This window comes from Magnolia sinica, chromosome 7 (genome assembly GCF_029962835.1).
Source record: "Magnolia sinica isolate HGM2019 chromosome 7, MsV1, whole genome shotgun sequence".
Classification (NCBI taxonomy): Eukaryota; Viridiplantae; Streptophyta; class Magnoliopsida; order Magnoliales; family Magnoliaceae; genus Magnolia; species Magnolia sinica.
Genome location: NC_080579.1, coordinates 30,927,989 through 30,947,645, shown reverse-complemented (window position 1 = coordinate 30,947,645; position 19,657 = coordinate 30,927,989). Strand labels below are relative to the sequence as shown.

General features: G+C 38.7%; 1 protein-coding gene and 1 long non-coding RNA gene across 7 annotated transcripts in view; both read right to left on the bottom strand.

Moving 5' to 3' along the window:
- Positions 1 to 7,870: 7,870 nt before the first annotated feature.
- LOC131251267 (uncharacterized) lies at positions 7,871 to 9,872 on the bottom strand. Its single transcript, XR_009173707.1, has 2 exons — positions 8,594 to 9,872; positions 7,871 to 8,512 (listed from the first exon to the last, which is right to left on the bottom strand). It is a non-coding gene; the product is annotated as an uncharacterized LOC131251267 (long non-coding RNA).
- An 80-nt stretch (positions 9,873 to 9,952) lies between these two features.
- The window catches only part of LOC131251264 (uncharacterized), a 119,861-nt gene continuing 110,156 nt past the window's right edge, over positions 9,953 to 19,657 (bottom strand). Inside the window, exons 9-10 of one of the 6 annotated variants that reach the window (XM_058251883.1) lie at positions 17,966 to 18,157; positions 9,953 to 10,109 (exon numbers count right to left, since the gene is read on the bottom strand). In XM_058251883.1, the coding sequence (XP_058107866.1) occupies positions 9,968 to 10,109; positions 17,966 to 18,157 (334 nt within the window). In that variant the 3' untranslated portion in view covers positions 9,953 to 9,967. Of the gene's footprint in view, positions 10,110 to 17,965; positions 18,158 to 19,657 lie in introns of those variants that run through there. The other 5 variants (XM_058251885.1, XR_009173706.1, XM_058251884.1 and 2 more) reach the window with 5 other exon arrangements.

Here is a 19,657-nt window from a genome sequence, read left to right as displayed (position 1 = left end):
GACTTGATGATTTTGTGACCGTTGAATTGAGTGTGGTCCGCCACGGCGATCTGTAAATCCGATCGGCGAAAACTCAGGCTGACCTAGATCCATGGTCGGTGAGCTTAAGTCCGACCTTTCGTGGTTATAGGCCCACCGAAGTGCTTCGTTGGATCGAGAAAGGCGTACTTTGGTTATAACCTAAGTATACCTTGACCATAGGGTTATTTCTATCATTTTAAGGCCTATATATAGTCCTTAAACCCTAGCTCTCATTTCCATACGAATTTTCTCTAACCCTAGCTTGGAAAGAGAGTGGAAAAGAGAGAGTTAGTGAGAGAGATTGGTTGGTGAATCATCTTGATTCTTCCTTGTTCTTCTTCACCTTTGAACCTTTACTTTGAATCGTTCCTCTGACGATTCTGAGTTCTTTTGGGGTAAGTTAACCTAACCCTAACCTGTGTTAGAGCTTAGATTAGACTTGGTGTTGTTGTATCTCATTTCTATCCTTATTTTAGGGTATTCTTGCGCCGTTGACGAAGACAACTCGTCTAAATCAATTCGGCTATTCTTTCTTCGCTTAAGGTGCGGACTTTAAGTGTATAGGTTATGGTTTTCTAGGCTTTCAATCCCAGTTAGTGATTTATTCTTGTTATGGATGAGATTTCACATGTCAAATGTTATGTTTACATTGCTTTCCGATATGCATGTGCTATATTGAGATTTGTGTATTCTAAGTGTATTTATAAAGTACCGTATACGTATAAAATATGCACCTATGTTTGCCATGATTTTTGGTCATGTATGTATGCTAGATGCATGTATGACAACTCCTTGGAAGAAGGAATTGTCTAAGTGCACGTATTTCAACATGCGTCATGTATGTTGTTCCATGGATGCTAAGTGTTTGTAGAAATGCATGAATGATCTACGTGTAACTGATTACACTAAATGCAGGCGTTGAGAAGTGATTCTCAATACTTCTATGGATGCGCATGATTTCCCTTATGCATTTACATTCCAAGTTATTTAAATTCAAGCATTCCTATGCTTACATTTATGTTAAATTGATATTCTTCAGATGTGTATGCACCATGATTTGAGTGGTTGTTCCATTACTGTTTTACATTCCATATGAATATCTGTCGTAGTGTAGGATGTTTGGGACTATGCCTTAGTCCAGGAAATCGGTAATTGACCCTTTGGTCGTGGTTGAGATTGCTTTCGCCACGTGAGACGCATTAGACGAACCCGAGTCGTATTAGAGTTGGCGGCAGTGGTTTGGCCACGCGGAGTGTTTGCGCACTCCATGTCGTTCATTTCGACGTGCGCTCGTGCTAGTCGAGTTCGTCAACTAACCCGATTGTCCAGTGTATGTTAACCATGTATGGACGCCATTGCTTGAATCTAGGTACCGAACTTACCGTGAAATCCTAATAACCATGGTACCGATCCGCTAAGACTCATGAGCGGACATGGTGGTATGGGACATCGTGGTCGAGGTCGGCCTACGCCGGGGTGACGAGCCTCCCGTAGTGACCAGGTGAGCAACTAAACTCGTGAGCCGATTATGGTGGTATGGGACACTATATTCGTCGTCGGCCTACATTGATTGGTGACGAGCCCTTTGTAGTGACCTCGAGCATACCTGGATACCGCAAGGAGGTGACGAGCCGATCTGTGGTAGTAAAGGCATGAAAGGCGTGCATTGATTGGTGACGAGTCCTTTGCTACGACCTCAACTATATGATCGTATGAGATGTCTAGGATTGACGACCCTAGTATGGATCACTGTTGGATGGTGATATGAGGAAGGTATCTTAGCTTCCCAATCCTGCTGTATGAATTGGACTAATAACAACTTGGTAATCATATCCATGCATCGCATTTGCATGTGCTTTGTAGATGTGGCGCACTTTGAGGCGATGTCATGCGTAACGTAAGATGAAGACGCTGAGGGTGTACGCGTGAGGGCACGCATCATATTGCATTCATACCTGCATTAACAAGAGTACTTAGGATTTATTTAATTGTCTGCTTTATCATTCTTGTTTGATTGAATCGAAGCATGTTAACCATGCCTTATTGTTCCACCGAGTTGATCACTCACTCCCACGTTTCGGCGGTGTTTCACACCCACCAGACTCTGTCTTAGGCCCTGATGTTGCAGATGTGGATGCGACGTCTGAGGCAGAGCGGGAGCTGGATGACGACGAGGCTGCCTTCTCCTATATGCAGTTTTCAGACGGGTTCTAGCGAGCCTCGGTCTGTTGCGCGGGATCTATGTGATGATTATTTTGGGAACCGAAATGATGTAACTTGTACTTATAATTTTGATAAATAACACTTTTACACGATCTGGTTGTATATGTAATTCAGGGACTTACACTTGTACACATATTTTACTATAAGTCTTCCGCTTGCTTTATTCACTTACCCCTGAATCATATCTGCGTTTTGGCTTAATCTATCCCATGTTTATGTGCTAATACAGTCAACATACATCATTCATTAATTATGTTGCATAAGTGATGTTTTGGAACTCGGGAGCTGAGTTATGCTCGACCCCCGAATTTCAGGGCGTTACAGACACCATGATGTATGTGTTTAATGCACACCGTCTATCCTATTTGCCAAATCATTTTAAGGCATGAGCCCAAAAAAGAGGAAGATTCAGAGCTAAAGCGGACACACAGGAAACAGTAGGGATTAAACACTTACCATTGAAAACTTCATAGGCCCTTGAAAGGTTCTCAATCAAGATGATATTTGCATTTTCCCTTCATCTAGGGTTATGTGACTTTTATGAACAGGTTGGATGGCTAATAAACATTGCATGGGCTTCAAAGAAGTTTCAACAGTTAAGTGTTCAATCCCACTGTTTCCTATGGCGTGGTCCATTTGAGCTTTGGGTCTGCCTTATTTTTTGGCTAATGCTCTGAGATGAGGTGATAAAATAGATGGATGGGATGGATAAAACACATACATCATATCGGGGCCCACAGAGCTTTTCCACCAGCTAGGTGGCCAATCCACGTCCCCAACTGTTCTTGTGGCGTGGCCTATCTGACTTACGAATGATCATGGTTTTTGGATTCAATGAAGGCAGCATACCTAGTCGGCAGCGTTGATCCTATGAAAGTTCCACAAACGTATCTCTAGGTTTGCACAAGTAAGCTCGGCTCAAAACAAATGGATGGCTAGAAAAATTATCAACCATGGCCCACTTGAGAAGTGAAATGGCTTTATTTTTTATGTCAAAGACACATGAATTACTCAAAACATGATGGAAGGCTTAGATCTGCCACACACGTTCCATACAAGAATGAAGTAGGAAGGCATCATCATACATGTCTAAATTATGAACATTTTTGTATTTGGAAACCGAATAGTTGTATACTTCCCGCACACATCTATATCAACAAGGCTTTATTGTATTTGGCAGCTGTAATTAACATCATTTCATGTAACTCTCTCTAATTAGAAATAATAGGGCACTAGGCGGGGCCAAGCTTTACACCATTGGTCTAGGCCTGGTGCCTGGATTTCAACCATGAGCCCAGTCCTCTGACTTTAGGGGCCCTAGCCATGTTTAAAATGGTGTTGACTGACTCTGTTGTGAGTCAATGGACCTATCCAACAAGTCCTCGTGAATGGGCCAGAGAGTGCAACAACAAAGAGGGCTCAAGCCCAATAAAACAAGCCAGAAGTAAGACAAAAAAACTGAATCACTCAAAATCTAACAAAGAGCTGAGAGGCAACAAAATGTTAGACACAATCCAAGGCTAGGCAACAAAGGGCTGTTTATGATTTTAAGAAGCAACCATAGCTCACTCTCATTTAGATATTTAATATGGTGCTTATCCATTTGAGCGAATTGACTTCTTGTGCTGATGCATAATGAGATCCACCTTTGAGGTCTGTGGACGTGCCAAAACCGACTCGGTCTGATTTAAACCATGACCACTGACCTCTGACATCGAGATAGAGCGATGTTCAGTTGTGACTCGACCGATTTAAACCATGACTACCGACTCCTGATGTCGAGATAGAGTGATGTTTGGTTGTGACTCGACCGTATGTCTATTCAGCCAACTGTTAGGTGCATGCAATACTAGGCAACTGAGAGAGGTGTTCCTCTTGTGATTTTTTTTTTAACCTTAAACATCAAGAACTTTCGAAGGTGCAACAATTGCATGATCGAATGAAATAGATAAATGATGAATGCAAAAATGAGTGATATTTACCAATAAAACGAGATCACCAACTTAGTTGAGAGTAGTAAAGTGCTTCGTGGAGCAGCATGTTGATGAGTGAAGTTGAAGTAATGCCAAAAATTACAACCACTGTCAGCCCATTGTTTGAGCGTAGGTGGACAACTCCTAAAGCTAAGATTTTCCTTTAGATCTAGCACACGTGCAAATGAAAGAGAATTACAACTACTAGATATAGCTAAGTGTTGGTTTGGCGTAATCGCAGAGATAGAATTGAGTTAGACCATTCTTAGAAACTAAGCATCCTATGATTGATGAGTGGTGAGGATGGTAATTTGAACTAAGATAATCAACGTGCACTGATTGAGGTTTTGGTTGCCTTCGCTATTTATAACCTTCCCTGGAAAGATGCAAGAATAACTGCTCGTTTACATGGATGGCACTTTCGCGTGTAACCAGCTTGGAAGGAGTAATTATTTCTTTTTGATCGTGGGTTTTCTTCATTGAATGTCCAAAACGTGCTACAATGTTGACATGGCCTCAACGGATACTCCTTATTTGCAAATAGCTTGAACAACAAGGCTCTTCGAAAATATGATGTCTTCCATATATTTGACACATGCTTCTAAAGATATCCAATATGCCATGTGGCTCACTCCATGCCATTGATCTTGTTCTCCCAGATATTGGTACAAATAGCTTGCATGCAAAATCTCTGGGGATCTTGAGAAGGATCTTGAATAAGAGTGCCAATATTTCTTCTTTGTACCTCTGAGATGATAGTCAGGATGCCATCTTCAAAAATCCTTGCCAGGCCATGCTGATTTTTGGCATATCCTCCACTGATAATAGGGCCATGGTGTCTCATAACAACTAAAGGGTCCTAGAGGTAATACTGGCAATTGTTACACATTATGGAGTCATAATGGCCTTTGTAGAAAAATAACCCATAATGCCCCCCTAAAGGCAATAACAGCCGTTACATGCAATATATAGATTTTTCAATTTTTTTTCTTTCAATAAAAAAGACTATACCTATCCTAAAGGTAACGATGGTGATACCTTGAATACGGCCAATGATTTGCAGAGTCCAAACTATCACATAGTGGATGGGTAACCACATTTTAGAAAAATGTGAACTATCACTGCAATCACACCTAAAAGAAAACAAAACACCCACATCCACGTTCTTAATAATGATTTTTTTTCTTGGGTTTGGATCTCAGTTGGATCCATTTTAGTATGATCCAAATTGGACTCATAGACACAACCCAATCCATTATATAATTTGGATCGAACTTTTGGACCCAAACCCACCCCATGGGTCTAAATTTTGGATATCCTATCGAGTCAATACCTTAATAACCATATCCATGCAACGTTCTCTACACTGCTAATCCACTCTGCTATGATGCACACTGGCATTGACTAAAACATCATTTCATATTAGTGGTGGCAATGGCCTGAGGGCCCGGCCAGCTCATCCCTCTAGGGCCAGTGGCTAATAAGCAGTCTGTCCAAGGGCAAGGTGTGATAACAAGCAGTTTGTCCATGAAGTGGCTGTGGAATACATGTAATTGTCATGTGTCTTACTTTCAAGTTATATATATATATATAGAGAGAGAGAGAGAGAGAGAGAGAGAGAGGAATGCTCACCTAAGGACCAATTCTCATGCGAATTCGTGAGAACCTTTTGAGAACTCATCTCCCGTGATACAAGTACAAGATATGAACTGTCCATGTTATGTAGCACCCCATGAAACCCCTAGGGCCCAACATTTACTCTGATCCAATACTTTGGTGGGCTTTGGCAAAAGAGAGTCAAATTGAGGAAACTATTTCGTTTTGCCATGGCCCACCAAAGTTTTGGATCGGGGTAAAAGTTAGGCCAAGGGGGTTTCATGGGGTGCTGCATCACATGGACGGTCCAGATCTTGCACTCATATCATGGGAGATGGAGTTCTCAAAAAGTTCTCATGAGCACTGGTGTTCTCTCTCTCTCTATCTATATATATATGTGTGTGTGTGAGAGAGAGAGAGAGAGAGAGAGAGAGAGAGAGAGAGAGAGAGAGATAGTCATTAGACTAACTAACATAACACGAGTTGCCTTAACCGTCTCTCTCTCTCTCTCTACACTTCCTTCTACAGATTTCTTCTGCAATAGATTTCTACTCAGTATCAAAGCCTACGATTGTCAGGACCTGATTGTAGCCTATGAGCGTGGGGCCTGTTGTTGATGTCATCCGTACGTACGGGTGACATTAAGGGTGTACTGCTTGATAGTCTTTTTGGAGCAGGAAAATATAAAAACTAGTAGATCTTAATTTTAGAGGAATGATGATTTTTCAGTATTTTTTGGAAAAGTTTTTCGTGGTGTTTTTGTGACAATGGAGAAATTGAAAAAAAAAAAAAAGAGTCAAAATTTCATTATTCTTGCTATGCTGTTTTTCCAAAGGATTTTTAGGCAGTTTTTTACACATGGGGGAGCAATCAAAAGAAACAAGAATCATGAAGTTCTGTCAAGATTTGAATGTGCTACGACGTCATTTGTGAGAAATGGGTACGTCGGCCCTTGATTTTTAGGTTTTTGCTAAGATCTCTTAATTTCTTCATGATCTGATGTTATGGGGCTGTGAAATGCGGTGTAAAATCATGTTGATGGTGATTGTGAAGTTGATGTGCTCAATCCATTCTTAGAAGTATATTGCGCACACAAAGTGTTCAACGTTATGCTTGACTCAACTTAACATTTACATGTAGTGGATATTTTCTTTTCAGTTCATTACTTCATCATCTCTTCCTTTATCAGGCCCATGTTGTTAGTTGTGAGTGTAGTTCACCCACATTGTGTAGCACGTGTTGCACACATGTCTCTACATACTATTGTGTATGTATTCTCTCAAGTGTTGTGAGTGTAGTTCACTCATTTATTGTGCAAGTTGCACATGTTTGTGAGAAAATTTGGATGTGGATGGCAGGTTGATGACTCGATGATTGTCAAGTTTGGTTATAGCCTCCTACTCGAAGAGAAGATTCAACGAATGAAGAAAGTTCAAGCTACAGTCCACAGACAATCACCAATTGAAGATCTTGTATCATGCCATGTTGTGTTTGACGAGGAACAATGGTCCATGCTCATTATCACCATCTTCTTTTTATGTATTCTAAGCTGGGCATGATCGATATCCATGCTCTAGCTTGAGGGGGAGTGTGAAAATACATGTAATTATGTGTGCTCATGAATGTTTGTATTTCCTGTGGAGTACTGTATCTTGCTCTCAAGCAATATACATGTGTGAGTTAGTCATTAGACTAACCAACACAACACAAGTTGCCCTAGCCGTCTCTCTCTCTCTCTCTCTCTCTCTCTCTCTCTCTCTCTCTCTCTCCTATAAATTTCTATTGTGGCTGTTCCAATGGATGCGGGTGAAATTTAGCAAAACCTTCCAGAACATGCAGCAGCTATTACAAAAAACATTAAGAACCTGATAGTTAAGTGACATGCATGAACTCTTCAATCTGAATGCTGCAATTCTGAACTAAAAGGTTTGTTGTTGATTGGCAGGTCCCCAAGAGTAAGTTTCAGATGCCCCATTCTTGAGGGAACCAGATACATTTGCCCACTGGTGGATCCCCAAGACCAAGTTTCAGATGTCCCATAGAGGTTGACAGGATGATAAGATAAAGCAGTTGCAAAAAATTTCACTGAGTACTTACAGCACATTTACAGAATAAAAGGAAGCTCATTGAGTATTCTGTCTGAACTTCAAGTTGCTAATGTACTGTTCACATCCTCGCCAAAAATTCAAGTATCCTCCCTATATGCTGTTGTATGTCCTTGCACTGTTTTGAATAGCTATCAAGTTAGCAATTATACATCGTTTGTCAATAACACACATTCTGTCATTTTTTCTGCCTCAATTTTGGACAAGAAGGGTATGTTTGGGTGTCTTCAGTTCCCAAGGCAGACAATGCTCTACTGTCAAATCACATTTGAGATAAGAACGGGACACTCCTGTTCTTGGCTCAATCTGACTTGGCATGGAAGAAGTGAGAGAAGAAAATCCTACTTATTGCAGGTTCTGTTTTCCACGATTTCCTAAACTCCAAGAGTATCATGTACACTTGGTACCTGCACCAGCCACAAAGGTGGTTTGCACTCAAACATACCTGAGCCATGCGATCCAAAGCCTAGGGACCAAGAGATTTGAAGACTGCAACTGGGGAAAATGTCAATGGAAATAATAGTACATACGCTATTAATCACAGTTCCTTCTCTGTGTCATGCTTTGTAGAAGGTAAGAAGCTTTATTGCGGACCTGCAGGATGAAAGAAGATTCTATTAACAATGGAACTTAGAAACTGCAATAAAACCAATGGATACGAATTCTTTAGCACACCTTTGAGGCATATGACCGCCAATCTGTGCTTGTAATTTGGCAAGAGCAATTTCGAAGATATACAGTCCACATTTCATGAACTACCGGTTTCTGTTCTAATAAAGGACTTGAGAAGAGCCACGTTTCAGCCAAAACTAAGTACATGTAGACCTTATGAAAATCACAACTCTTGTCCTTCACATTGATCTCCATAAGCAATCTAAGGACTTCTTCTCCTTCAGTTACCTATAGGGGAGAACACAAAGACATAAATTCCAAATTGAATTAATTTAATATGAAGAAATATGGAAAGGAAAGCAGAAATCTCTTGTAGACTTATATTACCATTCGATTAGGCCAACCTCATGCTTCATGCACGAGTCATGGTTCAAAATATTGCCCATTATGCATTGTAATGGCCGCTACGATCCACAAGGGGCACACTCCTATGACAGTTTGCAAAGTTTTGAAAATGGTGGGGACTTATCCTCCTCAAATGTGGCACTTGTGGGAAGCTATCCAGATCATCCAAAATTTGGAGCACATTGTGGATGGATCATGTCCCTAAAATCCAAGGTATTCAAAAACAGTAATGTAACGGCTTTTACAAAACCAGTAATGGTGGTGCTTGTAATGTGGTACGGGGCGTAACGATTGATTTGAAGAAAATGGCCTGTAACAGGCCTGTAATGGCCATAACTGGCTACTACGGGGCCGTAATGGTCCTATACAGGCCTATAATGGGAGCAGTACCGGAAATACAAAAGTAAATTATGATTATTTATTTACGGTGATTTACCATGGGAATTAAAAATTCAAACACCCCCTTTTCAATTCAACACAAATGACAATAAGTCTAGATATCCAAATAGCCAATCACTCAATTAATGCTAACATACAATAAGTTTGTTCATCCAAATAAGATGCCTAAGTAGAATCTTTCTAAGATATAGTTAATATGTGAGTAGCATCAGGAAATTCCACCATGAAATTTCCACTAATACTTGGTAAATCTTGGTCCTAAGAGATAATTAGTATTCATATACTCTAAAATGTCACAATTCAATGGTCAGAGTAATTTGAAAATGGCCACCAAGCTTCCAAGTAAGTTTGGCCGCCTTCTTGTTCCAAGTAGTGATGGTAAGCACGGAAGGCAAAAGTTTTAAATTCAATCAAAACTATGTATTTCATATTGTTGTGCATCCAATCGTGGTTTCCAAACAATACAAAAAATGGCCAAATTTCACTATAGTGGGAATATGCAAAAGATTGAGGAGTTCCCATTGCGTCAAATTATATTTATATAGCGTCAGATTATATTTATATAAAATATTTAGTTAAATCCTAAGTCAATACCAAATAGTTGGACAAGGTTATGATAATATTAGCTAAAGTTTAGGGGAGGAAATAACTTGCCTTCTCATAGAAACAATTTGCAAGTATTTGAAAGGCTAGTTCACTTCTGAGGTGCTTAGTACGAGTGTCCACCCCAAAAATGCACTTCACAACTTTCAAGCTGTTGAAGTCCTTCGGTATTCTGCAAATGGAAAGAGTTAAACCACAACAAACCAAGAAATAAGAATGTCAAACTAGCTAAATGATACACTAGCACTGATAAAATTGAAACATCACCATGAGATATAAAAGTCATAATGGAGGACTGATCACTCTGACAATATTAAGGGAGGTGAGCCTGGATGTGGATCCAAGTTGCGATGCTCGTGATGCTTTCATTAAAGGACATCAAGATCATCAATATCAACATTTCACACAACCAGAAACCTGAAATGGGATTGTTAGTGGTCAATGTTGCTTTAGCATATATTGAGTTTATTATTTATTTATTTATCGAGGAAGAGATTTTTTTTTTTTTTTTTCTGGTTATGGAGGATGAGATGATCGATTAAAAAACATTATGAAGGTTTGAGATCACTGATTTGATGTAGGGTACCTAATTTCCGTACAAAGTATCCAGATTCCCAGAATTTATACATCTTTCTGTCCTCATAGTAGTTCAGATCTACAAACAACATACATAATTCCAGAAGATCCTAACTTGGAATATGATATAGCTAATCACTATAGTAAACATGTCCTGGGAATTATGACTCTTAACAGTGACTAGATGCATGTTGCTTGGCATGGTTACTCAAGACTAGTGTCATGTCAAATTGCCTTCACATTCTGTTCATAAAACATCCAGGATGCAGATGCAGGTTCATTCTTCACCCCACAATATCAGGCATTATTCAGGTGTGGAAGTGGAAGGGAAGCTGATACGGACATCAGTGGCGCACACTTGAGAGTGCACTAAGAGGAGGCGTCGCCGACAGAGTACCGGAGCAGAGGAGTTGATGTAGATGGACGTCGAGTCCACGTCTATCGGACCCATTTTCTGACGCACTGCAAGTGCAGGAACGACGTGACTGCACCTGACCTCATGCCCATGGGGCGGATTTCACACCCTGTTGTGCGGGTGTTTTAGTTTTAGGCGTCTTTTTGTTCTTTTCCTTGTTTTCAAGGGCTTTAGTGCACCTTTTTTTTTTTTTTTTTGTGGCTTACATATAAACTGTGAGAAACCTTATTTTATTATTGAATGAATGAGAATTCATATGCTTTATTCCTATTTTATCAAAGAGATTAGGGTTTCAGTATTGACCCATGGGTGTTGAGGATTCCACCCTAGTTTCAAAATTTCATTCTTTTTAGATCTTCGAGGTACAAGAAAAAGTAAGAATCAACCGTCTTCTTTTCTTTGATACCCTAGAATCCGTATTTTCTTTCATCTTGAACCTGTCTCTTCTTCATCTCTTTAGTTCCTTTCTGGATATTCCCTTTTTGTTTGAACAGAAAACAGGGATGACTAGTAAGGAGAATCAGATCCAAATTTGACTATGGACTGGCTTATGCTAGATCTGGGATATCCTCATATCCCTAGGTCCTCCATTTTTATTTATTTATTTATTTATTACTGTTTACGAGATTTTATGCTAAGGGGCATGATTCTAACGGAATAATTTCATCTCTGTGTTGAGATTTGCTTAATCCCCTTGATTGAAAACAGTTAGTTGATTAATTTACTATTTGAATCTCTTCAACCTGATTATATATTCATCTAGGGTTAGGCTATCACATGTCCCTGCATCAGAAGTAGCACAAATTTTGATGTGGAAGTAGAGCGTTTATTTTCAAAACGTTAGCAAGTATAAACAGCTTAAAAGCAGGAACATAAATGTGAGTCCAAAGAACAATTTGAAGCGAGAGCAGCATGTGGTTAGAAGGATTGTGTAATTAAGGCTATTTCCTTGTAATTCTATTGAATATACTGTAGATTTTTACAGCCTACTTTTGTACTGTTTATGAAACTATCAAATGCAGTTACTTTGATCCATGGTTTTGAATATAGGTATCGAGGGGGCATATCAACTCAAACAAAAACGGTACAATACAGGTGTCGCGTATTGATATCGGTCTGTATCGGACCATATTGACTAGTGACGGTAAAAAAAAAAAAAAAAAAAAAAAAGGAATTAAGGAAAATATCAAAAAGAAAGAGAATAATAAGATGTTCAAGAAACTAATATTTTTCCATATTTTGGACATACATATGATGGTGTATCGGACCACTCTTTGATGAGAAAGTTGTTTGTCGGTTTAACTTGTTGAAATTCAAGTAAACGGGCACTAATTGAACACATATCAAGCATCATTTGGTGAACATGGCCCATTACATTGAAATCCAACAAAAAGAAGAATGTGTGTGTGTGTGTGTGTGTGTGTGTGTGTGTGTTTATATATATAAAGAGTGAAGGTTTATCCTTCTTTCCGATTTTTCCCATAATGGTCCACTTCACTTCGATATGTTGAATCACATTCAAATAATTTGTTTTAGTCCCAAAATTGGTTCAGATGTAGCCTAAAATGAGTTTTAAGCTTCCTCCATGATTTAACTAAAAAAAGATGAGATAGTAGCTTCCTCCATGATTTAACTAAAGACGAGTGAAATTTTGAAAAGTTTTTTTTTTTTCAAAATCAGGCTTTTATGGGTGTTATCAACTTGTATCGGCATATACGGTTTTTTTCTTTTTTGGGCCCAGTATTGTGTATTATCTCGTGTTGATACTACAACGAAACGGCCATATTGGCTGATACAATGCCAATATTCAGATTTGTGCCTTGATCACATCTAAACTTCAAATACTGCATCTTTTCATTATTAGAAATATTCAAGAACTGCACCAACAATGCAGGGAACAAAAGGTGATAAAGAACTACACAATCTCCAAATAGTTATGTTAGGGATGAACCTAAGATTTGTAGTCACGTGCTTCTCATGTGATTCTAATGATAAGTAAAACCCATACTAGATTTTTCTGCAATTGCATTTATACATAAAACACTAAATGCTACTTCTTGAACTTATTCCTTTATTTGGGATATTTTAAATTTTCAGCTAGACAGAAGTTGAGTTTCTAGTAATTAAAGAGGCCTAGAAAAAAAATGTAAGATGATCTAGTTGAGTACAACCAAGAGCTTTCATGAGCATATCAACCAATTGATCTTGGGACTTGACAAACAACATACAAATTTCCTTGCAAGCGACTTTCTACTGGATGTAGTGGTAGGTGACCTCAGTGTGCTTGATCCTCTTGTGATACACAGGATTGGTGGCAATATGAAAGGCTACTTGATTATCACAATACAACCTCATGAGAACCTTAATTATAAATCCAAATTCGAACATTAATGTTTTTAGCCAAATTCACATGTCGCATGGGCCATTACCCTGTATTCGGCCCCAACACTTGAACGGGTCATATTACTTTGCTTCTTACTTTTCCATGTAACAAAGATGCCACCTACAAAAGTAGTGTAGCCAGATGTAAATCACTTATCAGATGGAGAACCAACCCAATCTACATTAGAATATCCTTTCACTCGGAGATAGCCATTCTGATTGTAAAGGATACCACAACCAAGAGTTTCCTTTAAATACCTGAAGATACGAAGCACGACCTCCATATGAGGGACCCATGAAGCCTGTATAAATTGACTAACCATGCTGACAGAATTTGACATATCTGGTCAGGTAATTGTTAGATAAATCAATTTCCAACAAGTCAACGATATTTCCCTATATATCAATTGACTCATCTTGATCCACACTTAAGTTTTTTTGTTTGTATCCATGAGAGTTCGGCTGGCTTGACTCCAAGAAGACCAGTTTCATCCATGGTATTCCGTAATGGTGGTCATAATGACCACTACCGTTACCGTTATGATATAGGCTGTTACGGAATTTTTTTTTCAAAAAAAATCCTGTAATGGGCTATTTTTCCCATAACGGCTATTCTGACTGGATAACATGTAATGATGGCCACCAAATGGCTATTACGTAACCATTTTTACACACCATAGTTTCATTTAGTAAATCCATCACATATTTCCATTTTGACAAGTTAATGCCTACCTTGGACCTGGCTACCTTAATGCCTAACAAGTAATGAAGATGACCCAAGTCCTTCGTATAGAAATGTTGTAAGAATTTCTCCTACTTGTCAATACATGTATTGTCACTGCCTGTCATGATGATGTTGTCTACATAGACAACCAACATAATAGTGCATGTCTCACTTCGCCTTATAAAAATAGAGTGATCAGCCTGGATACGTTTCATCCTGAATTCAAACACCATATTACTGAACTTGTTGAACCAAGCTCTTAAAGCTTGTTTCAACTCGTAAGTAGATTCTTGAGATGGCACAACTTATGTAACTCCCCTTAACCAACACACCCATGTGGTTGCTCTACATGAACTTCTTCAACTAAATATCCATGAAGTAGAGCATTCTTCATATTTAGTTGATATAGTGGCCAATCTAAATTTGTAGCAATAGGCACGTACTGAGTGAAGCTTTATCACAACTGAGAAGGTCTTAAGATAGTAAACTCTAAGAGTCTAGGAGTACCCTTTGGCAACTAACCGGAGTTTTAAACAATCTATTGAGCCAACAAGATTGTATTTTACCGTATACACCCATCTACACCCAATTGTATGCTTTCCAACAGCTAATTTGATTAAGGTCCAAGTTTGATTCTAAGAGAATGGAACAATCTCTTCTTCCATAGCTTGTTTCTGCTAATTATGCACTCCAATCTCACATAATCTTCCCATATCCTAGATTATTGACTTTGGTGCCACAAATCACATGTTTGGTAAGAAAAGTAACTTCCTCCTGAATACCAACTCATTGAGTAGCATAAAGCTTGTTGATGAATCCATTTTCGAAAGCTCATGGGAAAGAAGCCTATCAGCTCACCTCATCCTTGGTGTTGCCTTCGGTTCTTTACGTTCCTCTCCCTTCTAATTCAATGCTCTTATAAAGAATTAAATGTATGTATCACATTCTTTTCTTTTTATTGTTTTATATATGTAAATTCACATAGAGATTGAAAAAGAGAAGAAAGAAGAAAAGATGAAGGAAGAAAGGAACGGGTTAGGGTTTCATGTCTCCACTCCCTTTTATCTTTTATTAAAGTAATAAAAAGTATATATGACAAAAATATCCATGTACAATAAACTTATTGATGCGGACATCAGTGGTGCACCCTTTAGAGTGTAACAAAGGAAGAGGCGTCGTAGACAGATTACCGAAGCGGAGGAGTTGACGTGGATGGACGTTGGGTCCAACGAACCCATTTTCTAACGCGCTACGAGTGCAGGAGTGGCATGACCGCACCTTGACCATAGATCCATGGATCGGATTTCACACCCTACCAAACGGGTGTTTTAGTTTTAGGCATTTTTGTTCTTTTCCCTATCACGACTTTTTTGCACTTTCTTTACTTTTCGTCCTTTTTTGTTATTTGTATTGTTTTCAAGGGCTTTAGTGCACTTTTACTTTTCAATGGCTTATATATACGTTGTGAGAAACCCTCTTTTGGATTATTATTGAATGAATAGAAATTCGTCTATTTTCTTCTTCTTCATTCAAGAGATCAGGACTTCAGGATTGGCCCTTGGGTGTTGAGGATTCCATCCCAATTTCAGGTTTCCCTCTTTCTAAGATCTTCGAGGTGCAGGAAAAGGTAAGAATCATCTTCCTTTTCTTTTGACGACAAAAGGACCTATACCTTCTTCATCTCGAACTCCTCATCCTTCACCCCTTTTGTTCTTCTCTGAATATCCCCTTTCTAGTTCAAACGGAAAAGAGGGATGGTTAGTCAGTAGAATCAGATCCAAGCTTAATTGTGGGCTGACTTATGCTAGATCTGGGATATCCTCATATCCCGAGGTCATCCCTTTTTACTGTTTACGTAATCTTATGTTAAGGGGTATGATCCTGACGGAATAACCTCATCTTTGTGTTGAGATTTACATAATCCCTTTGATTGGAAACAGTTAGTTAATTAATGTATTTATTTGAATATTTTTTAACCTGATTATACATGCATCTAGGGTTAGGTCATCACATATCCTTGCATCACTTTATGTTCAACATATCCCAAGACTAAAAACACTAAAAAAAACTTGTGGACCATGGCCCATAACCAAAATCAAGAGGGCCATGGGCCCATATACACAAACATTAACATTCCCCCTCAAGTTGGAGCATAGATGCCCCGCATGTCTAACTTGGAACAAGTTTGTAGATAGGGATTTTCCAAGAGCCTTGGTGAATAAATCTGCGATCTGATTGTGTTACGAAATATTTTGTTTGAGTACATCCTCCTCACGGTGTCCCATACATCTTTTGTCATGTTTAAGAACACCAAATTGGAGCTCACTTCAGACTCCATGCTACTCCATAACGAAGATCGAATCTGGGCATCCTCATGCATTCATTGTCTGTATTTAGGGTCAAATTGCTCCCGTTTAGGATCCATGAGATATTGATCCTTTTTGTGGGGTAAGAGAAAAACCTTGACAGACTTGGCACATAAAAGATAATTCTTCACATTCAACTTGACAGGGGTTATTAGGGCATTGAAGGAGGGCCCCTGCTTCCACAAGAGAAGAAGAACCACCAACTACACTTTTGGGCTCCATATACATTCCACAATAAACTTACTTCAACACTGATGAAGAACCCTAATTTTAAATGCTACATCCACACCAAGGTGTTCCATATCCGTTATGATATGGCCATAAAGGCCAATATGGCCAATATGTATTGTTGATGTATCGATATTGCCAATATTTTCCACTACATAAATACCAGGTGTCGCTTGTATCGCCAGTGTATCGGCGATATTTCGATGATATCGCCAATGTATCAATATCGCCAAAATTATGTTAATTAAAAAAAAAAAAAAACTTTCCATTACAATTTTTTATGGGTGCATGGTTATGTCTTATATGTAGGGTTCAAATTGTCGACGATAATATCAATCAAATCGCAATATCATCGTTATCTAAACATGGGCAATATTGAGACCATAGTCTTTTGTTTCCTTTCTAGTTATTGACGATTTCTCGACGAAATAGCATGTGTTGTCGATATTATGAAATATCTATAGATATTTAAATAGAAGGTTGGATTGATAGATGGGATGGATGGGATCGTTGGACTGGTTTCTTACTACATTACATGCTTTTAGGCCCCCCATTAAATGGAAACTTATTATGTATGCATTCTTTTTGCAATTTTTTAATTCTTAAATATGCAAATATGTATATCTTAGCATCTCCTGAAGTTTCACTAGAAAAATCCACCAATCCCCCATGGTTCCCCGCATTTTAGTTATCGATGATATTATCAGCGATATTGATATTATTTCCGTATCCTCGGCCAACAAAACTTGTAGCAACACGAATACTTCGAACATTGCATACAACTAAGGTTGGAACTATGGAAAACAAGCATCCAAGGTAGTTGGGCCTATGATATGTGATTATTGCAGAAAAGAGCTAGAAGCTCCTGGGGTTCAAACTTCATACACGTTTTTCTAGCAAACGAAAAAAAAGAAGTCATGTCATTGAAATGGATAGAGCACATAAATCTTCAAAAGAAGGCTAGACCAATAAAAATGGGGGAAAAAGGAAAAAATAACTGCTTGTTTCAAAGTAGATGAAGCACATAATGAGATGGACCAAACCATATGTCCTTGGATCTGATATTTGGCATATCAGCACACTCGCTTATGATTGCCTAACTCAAATGAACAATAAAGGGTACTAAACAATATGAACTGCTAATACTATAAGGTCAATTTTTGGTACAGCACCATCAAAACATAAAAAGAAAATATGTTGAAAATTAAGTGATAATGCCTAAATCGCTAAAATGAAAGATATGGCAAAACTTAATGCCATTTCACTAGGCCCAATTATGATAGGTGGCTTTAGTTAAAGTAAATGGTAGTTCAATCAATATAGCAGCCAGTGATAACCTGCGAGCAAGAGAAGTTGCGACTTTCTCTGAGCTGGCAATCCATTCATCATCTGTAAAGAAACTAATAATTGATTGCATGCATTCATGAAAAAGTGATGACAAGCCTTGAAGCCTGCGGTCTAGGAAGAAACGAATAATCACACAAAGGAACTCCTCCACTTCGGAAGTTGAGAAGATAGTTTGGATGCTTCTGCAAATTGAAAAAAGAAGAAGAATGTAAAGGTCACCTTAATTATTTTTTTTTTCGTGAGGAGAAGGTAAACATAAATCTAACAAAAACAACAACAGATGCAATTTAAATAAATATGCCACATAAATATTGTTCGTGTATACAATTTCACATAAGGGTGGCAATGGGCTGGGTAGCCCGCCCAACCCAACTAGCGTGACTTGGCTTTGGGCCAGGCTTGGATGTTGACTCGTGGGCTGCACTTGGGCCTCACCTGCATGGTCCAATCAATTTTTGGCCGAGCTTGGGCACAAGTCATTTTACCTTGACCCAACCCTGCGCATCCCAAATTCATACTTACATGTGTTATATCCTGCAAATATGCCATTCTAAACCTTACGCAACCATCTATCTTGAATGCAGAACATTAGTTTCATTCCTCTAAAATGTTTATTTCTTTGTGCATTTGATGAGGACATCTGAGCATCATACCAGAGGAGGGCTGAGCTAGTCTCTTTATGGTTAGACGACAATTACATGGGGCCCAATTAGCCCAATTCACATTCCTAGTTACGTTGAAGACCCCACGTGCATGCTCATGCATCTTTGAAGACCCTACACTGGGAAGATGCACGTAGGCTGCATATAGGAGCTTGATAAACACATCGGACCGTTGGATTGGGTGGACACGATGATCAGACCATTGGGCATCTTGATCGTGGACCCCCATGGGCCACAAAATAGTTTAGTTGTTTAGATTGTTTACATGCTTCATTATTTTTGGTATACCTTATATTTGTGTTGAGATTAGGGAGTTAGGAAGAACTTTTAATTTATTCAACGTCTTTATATTAAGAATCTTATCTGAGAGCGTTTTTTTTTGTAATAGGTCTTTTCTGATACTATAAAAGAGAAATATGGGTGTGTGAAGCCCTAATGCCACTATTTTGAAAAAAAAAAGTTGTCTTTTCATTTCTTCTTGTGATTCGAAGAATACTCATGTGATTTGGAGCTTGGGTGTATTGTGATTCCATTCCCCATTCAACGAAGGTGCGAGGTTTCCATCTATCATCTTCTTTCTCTCTTCCTTTCTATCTAAAAGAGGTATTTTTCCAAAAACTTCATCTCTTTTCTTCCATTCCTATCCAAGACCATCCAAATCATATTTTTCTTTAACTTCTCATCATCTAACTTCAACCCCAACCGAAATCAACCATTGAGGACCCAAAAAGCCTAGCCAACAACCCACACGTATGAGCCCATAGGCTAACCGCATGGACAATCGTTCAATCCTTTGATTTTCCCTTGCTTCCCCTATAAAAATCCCTTGATTTCCTATCCATAACCCTACCCTAAACCCTAGATCCCAAATTTCCTATTTTTCCCAATTTCTAAAAACCCTAATTCTAAAATTCCCAATTCCCATGAACCCTAATTTTTCAAATTTCAAAATTTCCTCTTCCTAACCCTAATCATAAAACCTAAAAATCTGTCCCTTAAGTGTGGAATGTGCCTATGATA